Here is a 19,061-nt window from a genome sequence, read left to right as displayed (position 1 = left end):
TTATCTTGCATCTCAAACATCCCCAGCCTTGCCATTCTCTACCTATTTATTCATCCATCAAATGGAACCTATTGTATGCTGGTTTCTGCTCCGCTCTGGGGCACAGATAGTACAGAGCAAAATCAAGAGGTCCCTACCCTTAAGGCACTTAGAGTCTTGGGGAGGAGACAGATATTGCCCAAAGTCACCAAAACGAACGTGTAATTATGAAGGAAAAGAGTAGATGTTATTTAAAAAATACAGTGGGGACCTGAATTAGATTGGAGACAAGTAAAGGCCCCTGAGAAAGTGATACTTCAACCAAGACCCAAAGAATGAGGCTTTGAGGAGGGAGAAAAGGGCTCCAGAGCTGGACTTGTGTGTGTGACGGTCCTAAGATAGAAGGAGTCTGGGCAAAGAACTGCAAGAAGGACTTCCTAAGGATTCTATTTTTATTTGAAGAACACTGGAAAGCCATTGAAGAGCTTTAATCAGCGAAGTAGCTGATCTGGTTAAAAAGTCAGTATCCACTTTGCAGAGAATAAAGCAAGAGCAGAAGTGGTGGGATATCCTAGGGAGACGGTTGCCATCGTTCAGGAGAGGAATGATTTGTTTGGACTAGGGTGTGGCAAATCATCATCATTCACTGACACCTCATTACCCAGAAGCCTCCAAAAACAAGATAAACTCCAAATCTTCTGCTCTGACTGACATTTTAAAGCAGGAAACAAAAGACTGCGAAGCAAGATAGTGGAAAGATACTGGCATAAATTACAGAATCCAAGGAAAATGAACAGGCCTCAGGAAGGGCAGAGACCAGGGTAGCTCTGGGACCCTCAGCTGTAAGATTTGCAGTTTTTCTCGAGCCTGCTACCAGCAAGGCAGGACAGAGAGCAGAGTTATGGTTATGTCGGGGACTCACCACTGACTATTGGGGGCACACCCCAAAGAAAGGGGAACTGTGAGCTGGGCAATCATCCTTGTGGCATTGACTTACTCATTCATCATTCTCTGTCCCCCAAGCGTGTTTAGGCTTACTCTGTGTGCCCTCTCATGGTACAAAGGGTAGGCATAGCCTTTATAGCACCTGGTTTAAGTGAAGCCCAGCCCTGCCTCCTTTTTCCTTTGAACTTTTGGCTTAACGTATGGGAGAAAGGGATCCCTCTGTCTGCCATATCCTGCTGGCTCTTCTGCCCTGATCAATTAGAGACCTCCCGCGTATCCAATCTCCAGGGTATCAGACTGCTTGCTTTTAACGTTTTAGTGATAGCAGCTGCCCGATGGCCCAAGGTTTCGCATTGTGAGCTTGATGATCTTGGGATCAAAGATGAATGTGATGAAAAAGGAAAGCACCTTCCCAGCACTAGTAGCAGCGTGAAGAATGTGAGGCTGTGCTTTGTATGTACGCCCTTGCCCCCCTCAGTTCTGCCAACTGCTTCCGGGGGAGGAGCAGAAAGCAGAGCTGTGCTCTGACTTTGGATGTGCACTTAATACCAGACCAGCGAGGTGAGCGGTAGTGGGTTAAAATAAACCTTGAGTTGGGGGAAGGTTCTTAGAATGTAGTTGGGAGTTTTAGTGACCAGCCCTCTGAGATGTGACAGCCAACCAGTGAGACGCAAGTGTGGAACAGCAGCAGTGCAGCCAGATGCCTAGTACCTTTAGGCCACAAGCCCTAGGGAAGTCCTGTCCTTTTCTCTCACAGCCCCGGAATTTCTCACCTGTTTGCCTTTCAGTGACATCTGTAGTCCCCACTGGTCCCCACTGGTCCACTGCAGGAACAGGAGCCAGCCTCCCAGCTTCTCCCCCAAGCTTCCACAGCAAACCTACAACTGCTTTAGCACTAGCAGAGCTAAGGGGAAAACAAGGAAGTAAAGGGCACCTTTCTCTTTTCCACCTCTCACCTCCAGCCTGTTTCTACTTAGGGCTGAAGATAGAAATTCAACCTAGATGCCAACAGTGGGTCTCTCTACACAAAGACTAAAACATTTGTAGGTCTCCCCTTTAACCACTGGAAGCCCCGTAACCACAGATCTAACTAAGAGAAAGTCCTGACAAAGGGAAAAGCAGGAATGAGGTCTGCACATGGAAAGGGAACGAAAGAGCTGCTTCTCTCTTTCTGTCCCTCTTCCTCTCTTGTTTGTTTAATCACATTTAAACTTAGTTTTCTGATACATTCACGTGCTTAAAATCCACACAGAGATATAGCAAAAAGTCCTTGCGTTTCTGTACCCATGTGCCCGGTTTCTGCTTCACCCACTTTGGTAGCCACTCATTACTTTTCTGTTTATCCTTACAGTCTCGATGCAAATACAAGCAAATTATATACATGTTCATGTTTTTTTCTTATTCTTTACCCTTCTTTAAAAATTAGCATACTATATACACATTTCTGTACCTTGCTTTTTTTCTAACAGTATATTTTGGAGAACTTTTCTATATCAGCCATGAAGTTTCCTTATTCTTTTTTATGGCTGTACATTTTTCATTACATGGATGGATTATAATTTTTTCAACCAGTTACATATTCATGGACACTTAAGTTGTTTTCAATCTTTTATTAATATAAATAATGCTGCAATGAAAATCCTGGTCATACATCATTTCACACGGATACAAGTATATCTGTAGGAAAATTCTGCAAAGTGGAATGGCTGGTGCAAAAGATACATGCATTTATAATTTTGATAAATATCGCCCAGTTTCCCTCCATAGTGGGGATAAGGAAATTGGAGCAGTGGGGAGCACAGAAAACATTACTGTGGGTCACACTCCCCTTCCTAAAACTCACCAGTATTTCTCTCCCCATATGACAAAGTTGAGTTCCTTCCCCTGGCACATAAAGGATCTTCAGTACATGGCCCCAGAAGCTTCCTAGACTAATCTGCCATTCCCTGAAATACTAGCAGTTTCCCAAATACACCTTGATCTTTCCTCCTTTCAAGAGCTAACTCATCGACATTGCAGCTTTCCCTGACTGCATTCTGCTCTACTCAGCTCTGTGAACCCTTGGCACTCTAACTCTCCTTTTGATCACTCTCACACAACCTTGTTAATTAGTATTTTCCCTAATAGAACAACAAACAAGTGGATGAATGGAATCAATAAATGAATTGACAGGTGACCGTTCACATGTAAGGAACTGACTGTTCTATGAGGAGGCAGATGGATAGAAATGACCTTTCAGGGTCCTTCCTGACAAGGATTGCCTTTGCTGCAGCTATGGCCCTGACTTCCTTCTGTCAAACACCTGTCCTTTTTAATCTCAACAACTCTTCCTGGGCAAAAACCCAGTGATAGCCCCAAAGACCCAGCACAAACCCTTCCAAATGAAGCCAGAAGAACCCATGCTGAGGTCTCAGGCAGAAAGGAGGCCCTGACAGGCTCAGCCCACATGCTTTTCCTGGCTGCCTCCTTTTCCTGTGATACTAGGGTCTTATAATCAGGTGAATTTGGTCAGTTTTCGTCTTTACCACCTTGACCTTTGTAATAACGGTTCTCTACCTTATTACTACCAGCATGAGCAGATCTGGTTTCTTCCAACTAAAAGAGCCTCGAGAGAACACTCACCAAATCTCAGATGAATATAAAGCCAACTGACCCTGGGCCGCTCTCATCTAATTGCATGATCTGTCTTTAAGGTGCCCCTCCTGTGTTTCCCTAGGGAAACATTCTGTTCTTGTGTTTCCCTCCCTGCCTCTCAGTGGGAACAAGAATGATCAGAAGTACACTGTGGGGCCAGGGACGGAGACAGGGTTCTCACCTTGCCTCTGACTACCTCCCCTCTTAGCTCTCTTACCTCTTTTCTTACCACCAAATTTCTGCAGTGGCTACCTCCCCAAATCTTGACGTGATGAAAATGTTCTCATCTCTCTTCTCCCTCAGCTACTATTTCTGCAGCCATTTCTGTTTTGTCCAGCAGCGTTATCAGAGTAGATAACATTCCAAATGTCCTTCACTCACTTTATTATTAAACTTCCAGCTTTTGCCTTGCCAGGGACTAAATCAGAAGATATGATGTTTATGTGTCCTAAAAATACCTGCGGTATTTCAAAATCTTCATGTCTACAACGTAAGCTGAGAGAAGAGTGGTAAAGCCATGCCAGAGCTGGAATACAAAGAATCACAGAACATTATTTTAAAAGATGTTTACTGCAGCATAATTTATAAGAATGCAAAGTTAATAATGGAAAGAATCCAAAAAATAGATGCAACCATTAAGATGATGGTTATAAACATCATGATAGTAATATGGGGAAAAAATCTTAATATTATTGTGAAAAAGGGAGGAAAAAGTATATGTCAAATGTACATGAGTCCATACTGATAATAAATGATTGAATAAGTAAATAAATGGGGAAGAAGAGACAAATCTTCCTCACTGAAGAATTCCAAACAATATACAAGTATATAAATTCTACCCTTCCAGGAGATGGAGCTTAATCCCCTCTCCCCTTGAGGGTGGACTGAAATTAGTGATTCACTTTAAAAAAAAAAAAAGTATGAAAAGAGAAAAACAGCAACTTGACAATGGAAAAACATGGCCGCACACTACCTTAACCAAGGGATCAAGGTTGACATCACCAGGGTTGTCATGTACCCCTGATATGAGGTGATGACATGGGCACATCTTTCCAAAAACCCATAACCCCAGTCTAGAAGACAAAAGACAGACACACTTTGAGGGACTTGCTACAAAATAACTGACCAGTACTCTCAAAACTCTCAAGGTCATGAAAAACAAGGGAAGACGGAGGAACTCACAGACCAGCAGAGCATGATGACTAGATACAGTGTACTGTCCTGGACTGGATCCTGGAACAGAAAAGGATATTAGAGGCAAAACCGGTATTGTGGTATTGTGGGGGGATAGACGCATAGGTCAATGGAACAGAATAGAGAACCCAGAAATAACTCACACAGATACGCCTACCCGATTTTTGACAAAAATGCAAAAGCAATTCATTGGAAGAAAGATAGGTTTTACAACAAATCGTTCTGGAGCCATTGGATATCCATAGGCAAAAAATGAACCTTGACCTAAGTCACACACCTATTCAAAAATTAACTCAAACTGGATCACGGACTTAAATGTGAAATATAAAATTAGAAACTTTTAGAAAAAAAAGCAGGAGAAATGTCAGGATCTAGGACCAGGCAAAGAGTTCTTAGATTTGACACCAAAAGTGTGATTTATAAAAGTACAAATTGATAAATTGGACTTCACCAAAATAAAAACTTCTGCTCTCAAAAAGACCCTGTTAAAAGGATGAAAAGACAAGCTACAAGCTGGGAGAAAATATTTGCAAACCACGCATCCGACAAAGAGCTAGAATCTAGAATACATAAGGAACTGCCAAAACTCAACAGTAATGAAATTAACAATCCAATTAGAATATGAGTGAAAGATATGAAGAGACATTTCACTGCAGAGGATATACAGATGGCAAACAAGCACATGAAAAGATGTTTAATATCATTAGCAAAATGCAAATTTAAATACCAAGATATCACTAATACCTATCAGAATCACTAAAATAAAAAATAGTAACAATACTAGATGTTGACAAGGATGCAAAGAAATTGTATCATTCATTGCTGATGGGAATGAAGAATGCTACAGCCACTCTTAGAAAAAATAGTTTGGCAGTTTCTTATAAGACGAAACATGTAACTACCATAAGATCCACCAATTTTACCCTTGCACATTTATCCCATAGAAATGAAAACTTATTCCTACACAAACCTGTACATGAATGCGAATAGTGGGTTTATTAGTCAAAAATTAGACACAACCCAGATACCTTTCTACAGCTGAGTGGTAAAACAAATGACAGTCAGTATATATCCATACCTTAGAATACTACTCAGAACACAAAGGAATAAACGATTGATACCTACAGAAACCTGGATGAACCTCCAGAGAATCATGCTGAGTGTAAAAAGCCATTCCCAAAACGTTACATTCTGCATGATGCCATTTATATAATGTTCTTGAAATAACAAAATCGTAGAAATGGAGACTAGATTAGTGGTTGCCAAAGGTGAAGGAGGGGGTGGAGGCAGGATGGAAGTGAGTGTAGCTGTAAAGGGCAGCATGAGGGATCCTTGTGGGTGGCAATGTTTTGTATCTTGACACTGTCAAGTTAATATCCTGTTTGTGATAATGTGTTATAGTTTTGTGTTACTAGGGAAGAGTACATGGACTTGGTATTATTTCTTACAATTGCATGTGCTTCTACAATTATTTCAAAATCAAAAATTGAATTAGAAAAATAAATGTTCTAAACTGCCATGAGAGTCTGCAGATGCAATGGGACAATTCATATCCCAGGAACTATAGCGAATAGAGCAATATGAAAAGAGAATTTAAAATAAATATATTAATTTACATGGAAGTGCAAAGGGTTAAAAATAGCCAAGGAAAATCTAAAGAATTATCTTGCTCTAATAGATACCAAAACATATTCTAAAGCTATCGTAATTAAGATAGTGTGGTCTTTGTGTAGGGAAAGATAAATAGAAAAAGGAAAACAAAATGGAAAGTCCATAAATAGATCCATATATCTACAGAAATGATATATGACTCTGGAGAAGTGAGAGATTATTTGGTATATGGTTATTTGACTACTGGTTATTCACATGAAAAAAATTGTTTTAGATCAACACAAAAATAAATTCCAGATAGATTAAAGACCTACATGTGAAAAAGCAAAATTTTAATGCTGTTGTGGTTTAAATTGTGCACCCCCACATACACAAAAAAAAGATGTGTTAAAGTCCTAACCCATGGTACCTCTTGTTGTGACCTTATTTGAAAATGGATCTTTGCATGGTGTCAAATGGGTATTAGACTTAGCGGGGTGATCACTTTGTAAGATATATAAATGTCTAATCACTATGTTGTACACCTGGAAGTAATATAATATTGTATATCAACTACAATTGGAAAATAAATTTTAAAAAAGAAAACAAGATCTTTTCAGATGCAATCAAGATGAGGTTGTACTGGAGTAGGGTGGCTCCTGAATTCAATATGGCTGCTGTCCTTATAAGACGAGGAGAAGAGACACGGAGACACACAAGAAAAACCCCATGTGATGACAGAGGCAGAGACTGGAGTGATGCACCTATAAACCAAGGAATGCTAAGGATTTGCCACCAACCACTGGAAGCTAGGAAGAGGCAAGGAAGTATCCTCCTCTAGAGCCTTCAAGGAGAGCATGGCCCTGCTAACACCTGATTTCAGACTTCCGGCTTCCAGACTGTGGAAGAATATATTTCTCTTGTTTTAAGCCATCCAGATTTGTGGTAACTTGTTACAGCAGCCCTAGGAAACAAATACAAATACTTGTAGATGAAAACACAGATTTAAAAAAATTAAAGGTAGAGAAAGATTTCTTAAAACAATTCACAAAAAACACAAACCATAAAAGACTGATAAATTTGCCTTAATATATAAAGCTCCTGCACATCAAAAGAAACAAGATGAAAAGCCAAGCCACACACACTGAAAAATATTTGTAGTACATATGACATTACAAAGGAGTAGTAACTGTAGTTTGTAATGGATGCCTACTCAGTAAGAAAAAGATAAACAACCTCACAAACTCATAAAAACAAAATCATACAAATGAGCAAAAGCAATGAATAGGCAATTCACAGAAGAGAAACCTAAAACGTCAGTAATCTCAAACTCAGTAGTAATCATGGAAATACAAACTAAAACCAGAATGAGTTATGAATAAAAGTGAGACTATCAAGTGTTGTTGAGAATGCAGAACGAGAAATCCTTCTACACTGCTGGTGGGAAGATACCACGTTTCCCCGAAAATAAGACCGGGTCTTATGTTAATTTTTGCTCCTGAAGACGCATTAGGGCTTATTTTCAGGGGGCATCATCCTGAAAAATGCTAGGGCTTATTTTCCAGTTAGGTCTTATTTTCAGGGAAACACGGTAAATTGTTATAACCACTCAGAGGACCATTTGATCATATTTAGGAATTCCATTCCTAGATATCTACCCTAAATAACTCTTGTACAGGTGTGGGAAGGGAAATGTATAATGTTTATAGTAATATTACTTATTTAAAAATCTGGAACCAATTCAAATGCCTAGCAACTAGAGACTGGCTGAATAAATATTGAACACACATCATGCAATATTTTTATTGTGATAAAATATACATAACCTATATTATGTATATATGGGATCCCATTGCATCCCATTGTAAATGGTAAAATTTACCATTTAACTATTTTTTTAATGTACATGTCAGTGGTATTAAGTATATTCACATTGTTATACTACATCACCATCATCCATTTCCAGGACTTTTTCCTCAGTCCAAACTGAAACCCTGTGCTATAACTCCCTATTGTGACCCCTCCCCCATAACCACTGCTCTGCTTTCTGACCATTCTAGCATTCTAGGTACCTCATGTAAGTGGAATCATACAGTATTTGTCCTTTAGTGTTTGGCTATTTCACTTAGCATAATGTTTTCAAGGTTCATCCATGTTGTAACATGTGTCAGAATTCCCATCCTTTTTAAGGCTGAAGAGTATTCTATGGTATGTCTATACCACATTTGGTTTATCCATTAATAGTTGGGTTAAACATTAGACACTTGGATTGCTTCCTCCTTTTGGCTATTGTGAATAATGCTGCTATGAGCATTGGTCTACAAATATCTGTTCAAGTCCTTGCTTTCAATTCTTTTGGTATATACCTAAAAGTAGAATATCTGGATCACATGGCAATTCTTTGAGGAACCATCCTACTGTTTTCCGCAGCAGCTACACCATTTTACCTTCCTATCATGACGCAGTATTACACAGTAATTAAAATAAGTGATGAGAATTGAAATGTATGGCATGGGAACTTCTAAATACGTCATTCCCTCCTGGAACATTCTCCCATCCCACCCAGTGCTCCGCCTGGATAAATCCTACTCATCGTCCAAGTGTTGGCATAAGCAGTATACTTCTGAAAAGTCTTTCCAACCCACCTGCTTCCGTCTCCACCTCTCAGGCCCCTGTTGGTTCCCTCTTCTGTTTCTCCCTTTCATAGCCATCACCATGTATTGTAATTGCCAGTTTTGTGTCTCTTTTACCACTAAACTGAAATTCCTTGAAGGCAGAACTGTGTCTGTCTTGTTCATTGTTGACTTCTCTGAGTTGGCTTAGAATAGGTGTTCAAAACAGTATTGTTAAATCAATTGATGAGTTTTAGGAATATGACAAAGTGACAGAAAGCATTTATAGTCCCGAGACCCCCAAAGTCCCCATGAAGCCAATATTCAGAGGCTGTCAGAAAGAGAAAGATTATTTCCCATCTCCTAGTGCCCCAGAAGCCCTGAGCTGGAAGGGACTTTTGTGGGTCATTGTATCCACCCTCCCACAGAGTGCAGTCTACCATGGCCTCCCTAAAAGTAGTTTTCCAGCCTGGCTGGAGCACTTCCAAGGATTATCATTAGATGCTTATGCTTTCAGTTGCATGTTACAAAAACCCCAACTAAGAGTGACTAACAAATGGAGGTTTATTTCCCTCACATACCAAGAAGCCCCAAGGTAGACAGTTGCTGCCTATGGTTCAGTCTTTCAATGATGTCTTTGGGGCCCGGGCTTTTCCATCTTTCTGCTCTGCCAGCCTCAACATATTGCCTTTTCATCCTTGTGCAATTATTGCCTCATGATTGTAGAATGGCTGCCCCAGCTCCAGGGATCACGCCCCATTAAAGACAAGGGGAAAGGGCAGTGTCAGCAAGCTCTGCCCTTCTGCCTGTTCCTTTTATAAAAAAGCAAAACACTGGAAGTTCTCTAGCATATTTCCACCTATGTTTTATTGGCCAGCACTATATTGTTAATCACAAAGTGAAGGGAGGTTGGAAAAGTAAGATTTAATTTTTCTGACCTCTATAGTGGAAGGTGATAGGGTGTGGTTAGGAATGACTACTGAATCTGTCTTAGACAGTCACTATCTCTTTTAAAGCAGACCTTCTGCCACATGAAGGGATTGAACAGACACCTGTTGGGCCAGGGGAATAACCAATACCAGGTCATAGTTACGCATTTCCCAAGTAACCAATGGAGTCACCTGACTTTTCACATTTTCCTATATTCCTGGTAGATATCCCCCTCAGATCTCTACCCCTCACCTTCTCCTGCTCTGTCAGCATTCTAATGGCCATGAGGTGTAGACAACTTAAAAGAGCACTGGACTGGGGACAAGAATATTGGGGTTCTCACCACAGCTTTACAATATTCGAGCTGTGTGAAATGGGTGCCTTTTGTCTTCTCAGGACCTCAGTATCTTTATCTATAAAATGGGAGTGTCACGTTAGATGATCTCCAAAGTCGCTGAGAGTAAGATCACTCTGCTTTCTCTGATTCTGCTTCTGTCACGAGTCTGGATACTCCAGGAAATGGGAAAATAGTTTTTTGCCTGCAGTGCCTCTACTTGGGCATGCTATGCCAAGCAGCTGGGACACCTGTGCCACCGTCTTGGTGCCACACCCTGCCCTCTGCCAATGGCGGCCCAGCTGTCAGTTCCCTCCTCCCCAGGGATGCAGATACCAAATGAGCTGACGAGATGGGTAGGTATTAAAAGCCCCAGTTTTGGTCCCTGAAACACGTCTCCACTCATTGTCTGCAGACATGTGGCTGGTTCTCCTCTCCCTGCTGTATCTGAGCCCTGCAGCCCCAAACCAGGAGACAGGTGAGGAGCCAGGCTAGCAGGTCAAAGGGACCCTGGCCTCTAGCCTCATTCATTCATTCATTCATTCATTCATTCATTCATTCACCTTTGTCCCTGACATGACCCACCTCCTGGGGGCTAATATTCACAAATTTAATTAATTAATTCCTTTATTCAGGCATTTACTAAGCACCTACTAGTGCTTAATGTGCTTCTCTGTGTATCTGTCTTTATATTTATAAGATGTCCTTTGATGATTAGCTTAGGAAAGTCTGTTTTTGTTGGGGAGTCCAGAGGAGTGTCCAGATACATTCCTGTGGGTGCACGAATCATGGGGCTCTAGAATGTGCACTGTCAGGGCAGAGGGAGACAGGAGGAAAGATGGTATGACAAGCCCAGATTCAGATTAATAGGCAGACTCACTGGGTAGCTGCCAGGCACCGACTTGTTAGGTTTGCTCAGACATCCCTGGAACTGCAATGGGATGGATAAAGTTACCAGAACTCCTTTTGGGAGAAAGCTACACGTCATTGGTAGGAATACATTGGGGGTGGGAGCCTTAAGGGACATACTTAAATAATAACAGACATGTTATTAAATTGCTTTGTCAAAAGAAGGGCAGGCCTTCAGTTTTGCTGAGTGGGGTTTGCAGGTGTGGGGCAAGAACAGGGTCACTGGGAACCATTGAGGGGAGACGGAGGCTGCCGGTGTCCCCCTCCCTCAGTCCTCCCCAGCAGTGCTCACCCTCTTCTCTATAAAACTGTCCACCATGTTGAAAGAGTATTGCTCTGGAGGGGTGCAAACTATTAGCTGTGGGTTCCTCGCCCAGCCCTGTTTGGGCTATTCCTGGCTCCACAGCTTGTCCCTTTACTAGCATCTTGTCCTGAAGCCAATGGCATGGTCACAGAGGAGCTACTTGAGGTATGACTCCTTACCTGGAAGCCGTTTCCTAACGGCTCACCACCTCTCCCCCAAACACCATGGCTGTCTCCTCTTACCTGCGTCACAGCACCGACCATACAATACAATGACATTCTGGTGACTTGTAGTGTGACGATGCTCTGGTCACGAGACTGAACTTCTGGAAGGTGTTCTTTTTGTGGTGGGTGGTGGAGAGGGCAGTGGAATGTATCTCCATGATCCACGATGGCACTCAATAGAAAAAAATGAAGGAAGGAATGAATGAACGAATGAGTGAATGGGTGCTTGGTGACTATGGGGGGGGGGGGAACTTCCTTTCCTTTATTGTCATTTTTCTGATGGTACCAGTCGGGACTGTTAGTAACTGTAACTCTCTCCTGGCCCATGGACACTATGGGAGCTCAAGTGTGAACCCAAGTTCAATTCAGAGCTTTTAATTAAGTAAAAATTACTTGGCACTAGAAATTCAGAGCTGCATTTCCTGTCCTCAAGTTGCTGGTAGGGAAGACAGGTACACACCTCTAGAAAGAAGGCTGTAACAATAATAGAGACAGGGATTAATGCTATGTTAGAAGTTAAAATCAATAGATTTTCAGAGTGAGAAGAAAATGTTAATCCCAGTTGGGGTGTGTAAGAAGACCTCTCAGAATAGAGCGAATTTATTTTTAAAAACTTTTTATTCTGGTCAATTTCAAACATATACAAAAGCAGAGAGAATAGTAAAATGAGCCCAATGTACCTATTGGCTAACTACAAAATTATCAACATTTTGCCCAAGTTCTTATACACCATTTTTTAAAAAACATAACCAAAATACAGTATCAGAGCTGAAATAATGAAAATAATTACTTACGCTCACTTAATACCTATCAGTGTACATATTTCAAAATGTACCGATGGTCAAAAAGGTCTTTTTGCAGTTGGCTTATTTGAGTCAGGACCCAAACAAGATCTATAAATTACATTTAACTTGTATATTTCTTAAGTCTCTTTATATCAGCCCCTTCTTTCTTTTCTTTTTTTTTTTTCCCCTCCGTTTATATGTTGAAGAAACCAGGTTATTTTTCCTGTAGAATGTCCTACATTCTGAATTTAATCTAATTGAATCTTGGTGGATGCCTCTCTGTCCCCTGCATTTCCTGCAATCTGGTGGTTAAGGTTCATTTCTTCTGGCAACAGTATTCCATAGGTGGGGCTATGTGCTTTCTGTTGCATCTCGAAGGAGACACACAATGTCAGGTTGTCCTACTTTCACTGGTGTTAAATTTGATCAGCCAGATGCATGCACTATAGGTCCGTTATAATAGTTCCCCTTCAACCTTTCTCTAATGGTTTCAGCCTCCACTGAGTATTGTTTACGTTCCTTTTTTTTCCATTAGGGGCTGCCAAATGGTGGTTTTCTAACTCTATCATTCCTTCCGGGTTTATTAGCTGGCATTCTTCTATAAAGAATATCTTTCCCTTTGGCTTGCATAGAGAAGCTGGATAAATGTTTGAAGTTTTTGTTTATCATTTTCAAAATCATAAGCTAGTTCCTTAGCAACCTCGAGGAGGATGAATTTAAACATGACCTTGAAGGATAAGACTGTGTTCTTCTAGTGGCTATGGGAGGGACGGCTGTTCCAGGCAGAGGAAAGAGCTTGAGCAAAGGCTCAAAAGGAGGAGTACGCAGGGTGTTTAGAGGCAGAGACCAGTGGCAAGTGCAACCAGAGGCTTTCTGAGTGAGAACTCTGAGCATGGTGTGGCGGGGGAAGCAGGGAAGAAGTCAGGATTACTGGTTCCACTAACAGCTCTGTCACCCATTCAAGCATGACGTTGGGAAAATGGCTTTTCCCTTTCTAAATCAGGGGCTTTTCACACTTTTATGGCCCCTATCCACATTAATAAATGTATTTTACACTGTGACCCAATTCATACATACATGTATATAAAAACAATTTCAAAAAGAACCCCAAACAACTTATACTTATATATACAATGCATGTGGATATGTTCTGTTCTATTCTATTCTATTCTATTCTATTCTATTCTATTCTATTCTATTCTATTCTATTCTATTCTATTCTATTCTATTCTATTCTATTCTATTCTAAAAATGCTGGTCACTGCTAAATTGATTTCACAAATGGGCTACAAACCTAGTTTGGATGGTCCCTGGGACTCTTTCCAGTTCCCGTCCTCCTTGATCCATCCCTGGTATTAGTGATAACCTGATGCTGGACCAGGCTTTTGGGAAGAGGGATGATGTGAGAAGGGAAACCGATCTTTTGCAGGAGGCTCCTGAGCTGAACATGAGGCAGAAGTCAGGCCAAACTCAGAGGCTACCACCCCAGCCCAAACCAGTCCACCATCACCTTGAAAGGTCTGACCTCCTGGGCCACTGCTCCCCTCCCACCAGACACCTGCTGGCCCCTGTTTCCACAACAAGCTGGGTTGACCACACCTAGCCCCAAATATTTTCAGAGACCTGCTTCCAGTTGATCTTGTCAACTTTGGAAGGCCCCCAACTTTATCCCTAAACAAAGCCCCAGGCAGGTGCTAACCTAACAGGAGGCGATTGGAAAGGTCAATGTAAAAATAGAGAGTAGCACTGTGAGTCCTGGGCATGAGAATATCTGAGGGCTGTTCACATCTGAGCCACAGACTTACCAGGTAACCTGGGCCATGGTCCCTACCTGACAATGCCTTGCTTTCCGCATCTCTTAAAGAAGATAACCCCCTCATCTTATAGTGGATAGGCAATGATCAAATAATAACTGAGTTGAGCAACTTGGGGAACTGGTAAGAACCGTGTTTCCCCAAAAATAAGACCTAGCTGGACCATCAGCTCTAATGTGTCTTTTGGAGCAAAAATTAATATAAGACCCAGTCTTATTTTAATATAATGTAAGACTGGGTCATAATATAATATAATATACTATAATTAATATAATATAATATAATATAATATAATATAATATAATATAATATAATATAATATAATATAATATAATATAATAATATAATATATAATATAATGTAATACCGGGTCTTATATTAATTTATGCTCCAAAAGACTCATTAGAGCTGATGGTCTGGTTAGGTCTTATTTTCGGGGAAACATGGAATTAGGGTTGGTGAGACTTTTGTGAATAGAGAACCTAGAGACTTTCCTCTAACTTCGTGAGATTTTTCTCTGTCCCTTCTGTTACTCTTCTATCGGTTGTTTCCTCTTTTGCCTCTCTCTCTCTGCCTTGCTGTCATATCCACGTCACACTCGTTTCCTTGTCTTTCTCTTCTCTCTCACTCTTCTCTCAGCTTTGTCTCATTCTTGTGCCTCGCTTCAATAACAGTATTATTGAGATATAATTCATGCAACATAAAACTCATCCTTTTAAACTGTACAATTCAGTGGTTTTTAGTATTAATATATTCACAGAGTTATCCAACCACCACCATTATCTAATTTCAGAACATTTCATCACCCCCAAAAGAAATCCCATACTCTTTAGCGTCGCTCCCTATTTCTCACACCTCCCAGTCCCTGGCAACCATTCGTCTATTTTCTGTCTCTATGGATTTGCCTATTCTAGACCTTTCATATAAATGGAATCATACATTATGTGGCCTGTGCGACTGCTGTCTTTCACTTTGCATAATGTTTTCAAGGTTCATCTATGTTGTAGCATGTGTCTATACTTCATTCTTTTTATGGCTGAATAATATTCCACTGTGTAGATATATCATCTTTGTTTTATCCATTCATCAGTTGATGGATGTTTGAATTGTTTCCACTTTTTTGGCTATTATGAATAATGCTGCTAAGAACATTCATGTACAGGTTTTTATGTGAACATACACTTTCCGTTCTCTTAAGTATGTAGAAAACTGTGGAACTGATGAATCGTATGGTCTGCTCTCCTAAACATTCTGAAGAACTGTCAAACTGTTTTTTAAAGTGACTGCGCCGTTTTTCAATTCCACCAGCAATGTATGAGGTTCCAATTTCTCCACATTCTCACCAATACTTGCTATTTTCTGTCTTTTTTATTTTCGCCATCTTACCTAGTTGATGTGAAGTGATATCTCATTGTGGCTTTGATTGGCATTTCCCTGATGACTAGCGATGCTGAGCATCCTTACGTGTGTGTGTTGGCCATTTGTGTGTCTTCTTTGGATATATCCTTTGCCTATTTGAAAATTGGGTTATTTGTCCTTGTTTTTTGTTGAGTTGTGGGAGTTTTTCACATGTTCTAGACGTAATTCTCTTATCACCTGTAAGATTTGCAGATGTTTTTCTCTCATTCTATGGATTGTCTTTTCATTTTCTTGATAGTATTCTCAGAGGCACAGAACTTTTAAATTTTGACCAAGTCTAGTTTACTTAGTTTTTATTTTGTCACTTGCACTTTTGGTGTCATATCTGAGAAACCATTGTTTAAACCAAGGTCATGATGATTTACATCTATGTTTTTGCTTAAGTGTTTTATAGGTTTAACTCTTACATTTAGATCTGTGATCCCTTTTGAGTTAATTTTTGTATGTGGGGTGAGGTAGAGGTCCCAATTCATTTTTTTGCAAATGGATCTACAGTTGTTCCAGCATTATTTGTTAAATATGTCTGTTTTTAATGTACCTTTGTCTGCAGGCAGCTGCTCCCAACCCCAGCCCCTCTGCTGCCTTGGAATGGATAACCACTGCAAGAGAAGCAGCTGCTACTGCGATAAATACTGTCGTGTGGTATCGGACTGCTGCCCCGACCACCACGCCCTCTGCAACCTTGATAACTCACATGCAGGCTCTTTTCCACCCCAGGCTGAGCTGAATGCTGTGATTGGCAGAGGCAAGTCTCTCGTATGTGCCTCAGACCAAGGCCAGGATATGGACTAGATGGCCCCAGAGTGTCCCTAACGATTCTGAGATCCTCGCATGCTGTCCATTTTATGTCAAAAGCACCTACACCTTCTTCCCAGCTTTGTTTCCCCACTGCTCATTGCCACCTGCTGCCCCCTCTGAGCCATTTTCCAGGTCCCATAGTACGATTAAGCTATTGGTGGTTGGGGATCAGGATGAGGAATGAGATGGTTGGGTTCCACCTAACTGACCCACTTTCTCTTGCAGTGGAGCTACCTCTTGACCTGTCCCATGTGGACTTTTGAGGGCAGACAGGAGTCTGCAGAGAGGTGCTGAGGATGTTGGGCAGAAGCGGGGGTGGGGGAGGTCGGGGAGTGGTGAAAGGCAGGGACAAAACAGGAGCTTTCACCCTGTGTTTCTCAGCTTCTCAGAATACCAAGACGGTGCTGCAGATGGTGCTGAGGACAGAGAACGCACCGAACGCTGCCAGGAGCAATTTAGACTGGATGCAGAGCATGGTGAGTGTCCCTGAGGTTCTCCCCCAAACAGTGGTGGCAATCCACTCCTGCCTCCCTGGCCTCCAGGCCCCAAAGTTGGGGAGAAGTTACCAAAGGGCGAAAAGAGGCCTGAGCTGGGACTGAGTTCCATTGCAGCCATGGTTTTGGGGCTTGGAGCCAGGATTCATGCCCGTGGACACGAACACTTGAATTTCACATAATTTTCATGTGTCCTGAAATATTATTCTTCTTTTGACTTTTTAAAATTACTTACACATATAAAAAATATTCTTAACTTGTGACTGTATGAAAATAGGCACCAGGACAGATTTGGCTCACAGATTGTGGTTTGCCGCTTTCCTCTCTAACTCATCCTCTGTTCTTTACTTTTCTTCTGTGTCCTGCCTTCAGCCCTGACCTCTCAGAGCTCTCTGCCCAGCACTGGAGGAGAGGCTTGGCCCCCATTCTATCATCTGATCACTCTGGCAGCAAAACACAATGGAAAGAGCCACATAGAACTGGGTTCAAATCCTGGCTCCACCACTTATTACCTGGGTGGCCTCATACAACTTCTTCAGTCTTTCTCAGCCTCCTTTCTCTCATCTGTGTCCTAGAACTTTCCTTCTGGGGCAGTCGTGCAAGGGCCTGGTTCTTGGTGAATGTACTACAAGATAACTGTTACTTGGGGACACGTGAATAAGCTGAAGAGGAAACAACCCTTTGCTTACCACTCACTTAGGTCCAGGAGCTTCTCCAAACCAGCCTCCCAGGGATGCCTCTCTCCATCTCTGTGAAGGGAATCAAGAAGAAAGCCTGACACGTCCCCTGAAGATCCTCCCGGACCCGTGGAGCAGAGCTCACCATGCCCACTGGGCCTGCTGGGCCCGGAGGTGCTGCCTCTCAGCTGCCATCCTGTGTGCTTCCACATTGGTTCAACCAGAAGAAAACGGAAACCTGCAATTGTTGTAAACACATTTAAATGTGCATAGAATCAGCCATACAAATTATAAAACGTAAAGTTGGCACATTCATTGTTTTGTGATGGTTGCAGTGAATTTAGTAAACATTTCTTGAAAGTAGAAAGTAAGAACCTAGCACCCCTTTGGCTAAGAAATTCATGCTTCTCTTTTCGATATTCCTTCCCAGGCACCATATTATTGTCTGTAAGTCTTGCAATAGCTTGGTCTGAATCCTGTAACCTCACACCCACAGCCTTCTCTTCCCACGGTGAAAGAAGAGGCATGGGACCTTCCTCTGATGGGCTGGAAATGGCCTCCAGAGGGTCTCGTGAGGATTTCAAAGCTTTCAGAGGGTGATGCCAGGCGGCTTTGGGGTCTGCTGAGCCCATCACCTCCCCTCCCAGACCTGCTCTTCCTCCTGTTCTGTGAATAGTTCTCTCACCTCCAGCTTCCTGGACTCCAGATGTCAAGGTCATCTTTTACTTTTCTCTGCCCCTGGCTTTCCTCTGCAAGGTGCCAAATCTTTCTAGTTCTACTTTACAACATGGTTTACATCTGCTCCCCTTAGAGTCCCACTGCCAAAGTCTCAGGTCATAACCCCCTGACTGGACCTTTAGCCCTGGGCTTTCCCCGAACGTGTCTCTGCCCACATTGTAGCAGAGCTCTGGTTTTGTTAGTTCCCTACTCAAAAACCATCGCTGGCTTCTTATTGTCTCCAGAATAAAGGATAACCTTCCACTCATGGCGTGCAATGTTCTCCACAACACAGTCCCAAGGACATATTGGCTTTATCTCCTGCTAGTCCCCTTCCCTTCTCTATGTTCCAACCAGATGGAATGACCCATTATCCCCATCCAAGCCTCACTCTAAACCTTTGCTAATCTGAACACTGGTTTTCAAGGAAATGATTATAGCATGGAAGGTCCTATCAGGACAGAGCCCCATTATTGGCTAAGGAGTCTGTTTTAGCTTAGTTTCTCTGAAAGCAGAATGCAAATAATTTATTTAGGAACACAGTCCCAAGGAGCAGGATTGAGGGAAAAGGGCAGTGAAGCTAGGAGTGAGGGAGAGCCAGGAGAAAGATGCGTTATCCAGTTGGCTCCTGCTTTGTCTGACTATTGGCTGGATCCTGTGGGACCTTCTAAGAAGCCTTGTGAAATGTGTCTGAGAACCATC

At 41.8% G+C, this 19,061-nt stretch overlaps 1 protein-coding gene across 1 annotated transcript; it reads left to right on the top strand.

Annotated features, from left to right (window-relative positions):
* Nucleotides 1-10,627: 10,627 nt before the first annotated feature.
* LOC148754797 (uncharacterized) lies at nt 10,628-18,148 on the top strand. Its single transcript, XM_088794169.1, has 4 exons — nt 10,628-10,696; nt 16,224-16,418; nt 16,853-16,947; nt 17,666-18,148. Exons 1-4 carry the CDS (start codon nt 10,636-10,638, stop codon nt 17,741-17,743), a joined length of 429 nt encoding a protein of 142 aa, XP_088650295.1. The 5' UTR covers nt 10,628-10,635; the 3' UTR covers nt 17,744-18,148.
* Nucleotides 18,149-19,061: the final 913 nt, after the last annotated feature.

This window comes from Rhinolophus sinicus, chromosome 17 (assembly GCF_057876585.1).
Source record: "Rhinolophus sinicus isolate RSI-liver-muscle chromosome 17, RSI-T2T, whole genome shotgun sequence".
NCBI classification, from domain to species: Eukaryota; Metazoa; Chordata; class Mammalia; order Chiroptera; family Rhinolophidae; genus Rhinolophus; species Rhinolophus sinicus.
This window is presented reverse-complemented; position numbering and strand designations above follow the sequence as displayed.

Coding starts and splice junctions, on each gene's coding strand:
- LOC148754797 (XM_088794169.1), top strand. CDS start 10,636: ATGTGGCTGGTTCTCCTCTCCCTGCTGTATCTGAGCCCTGCAGCCCCA. Junction 10,697..16,223: donor AGCCCCAAACCAGGAGACAG/GTGAGGAGCCAG, acceptor CTTTGTCTGCAG/GCAGCTGCTCCCAACCCCAG. Junction 16,948..17,665: donor TAGACTGGATGCAGAGCATG/GTGAGTGTCCCT, acceptor CCACTCACTTAG/GTCCAGGAGCTTCTCCAAAC.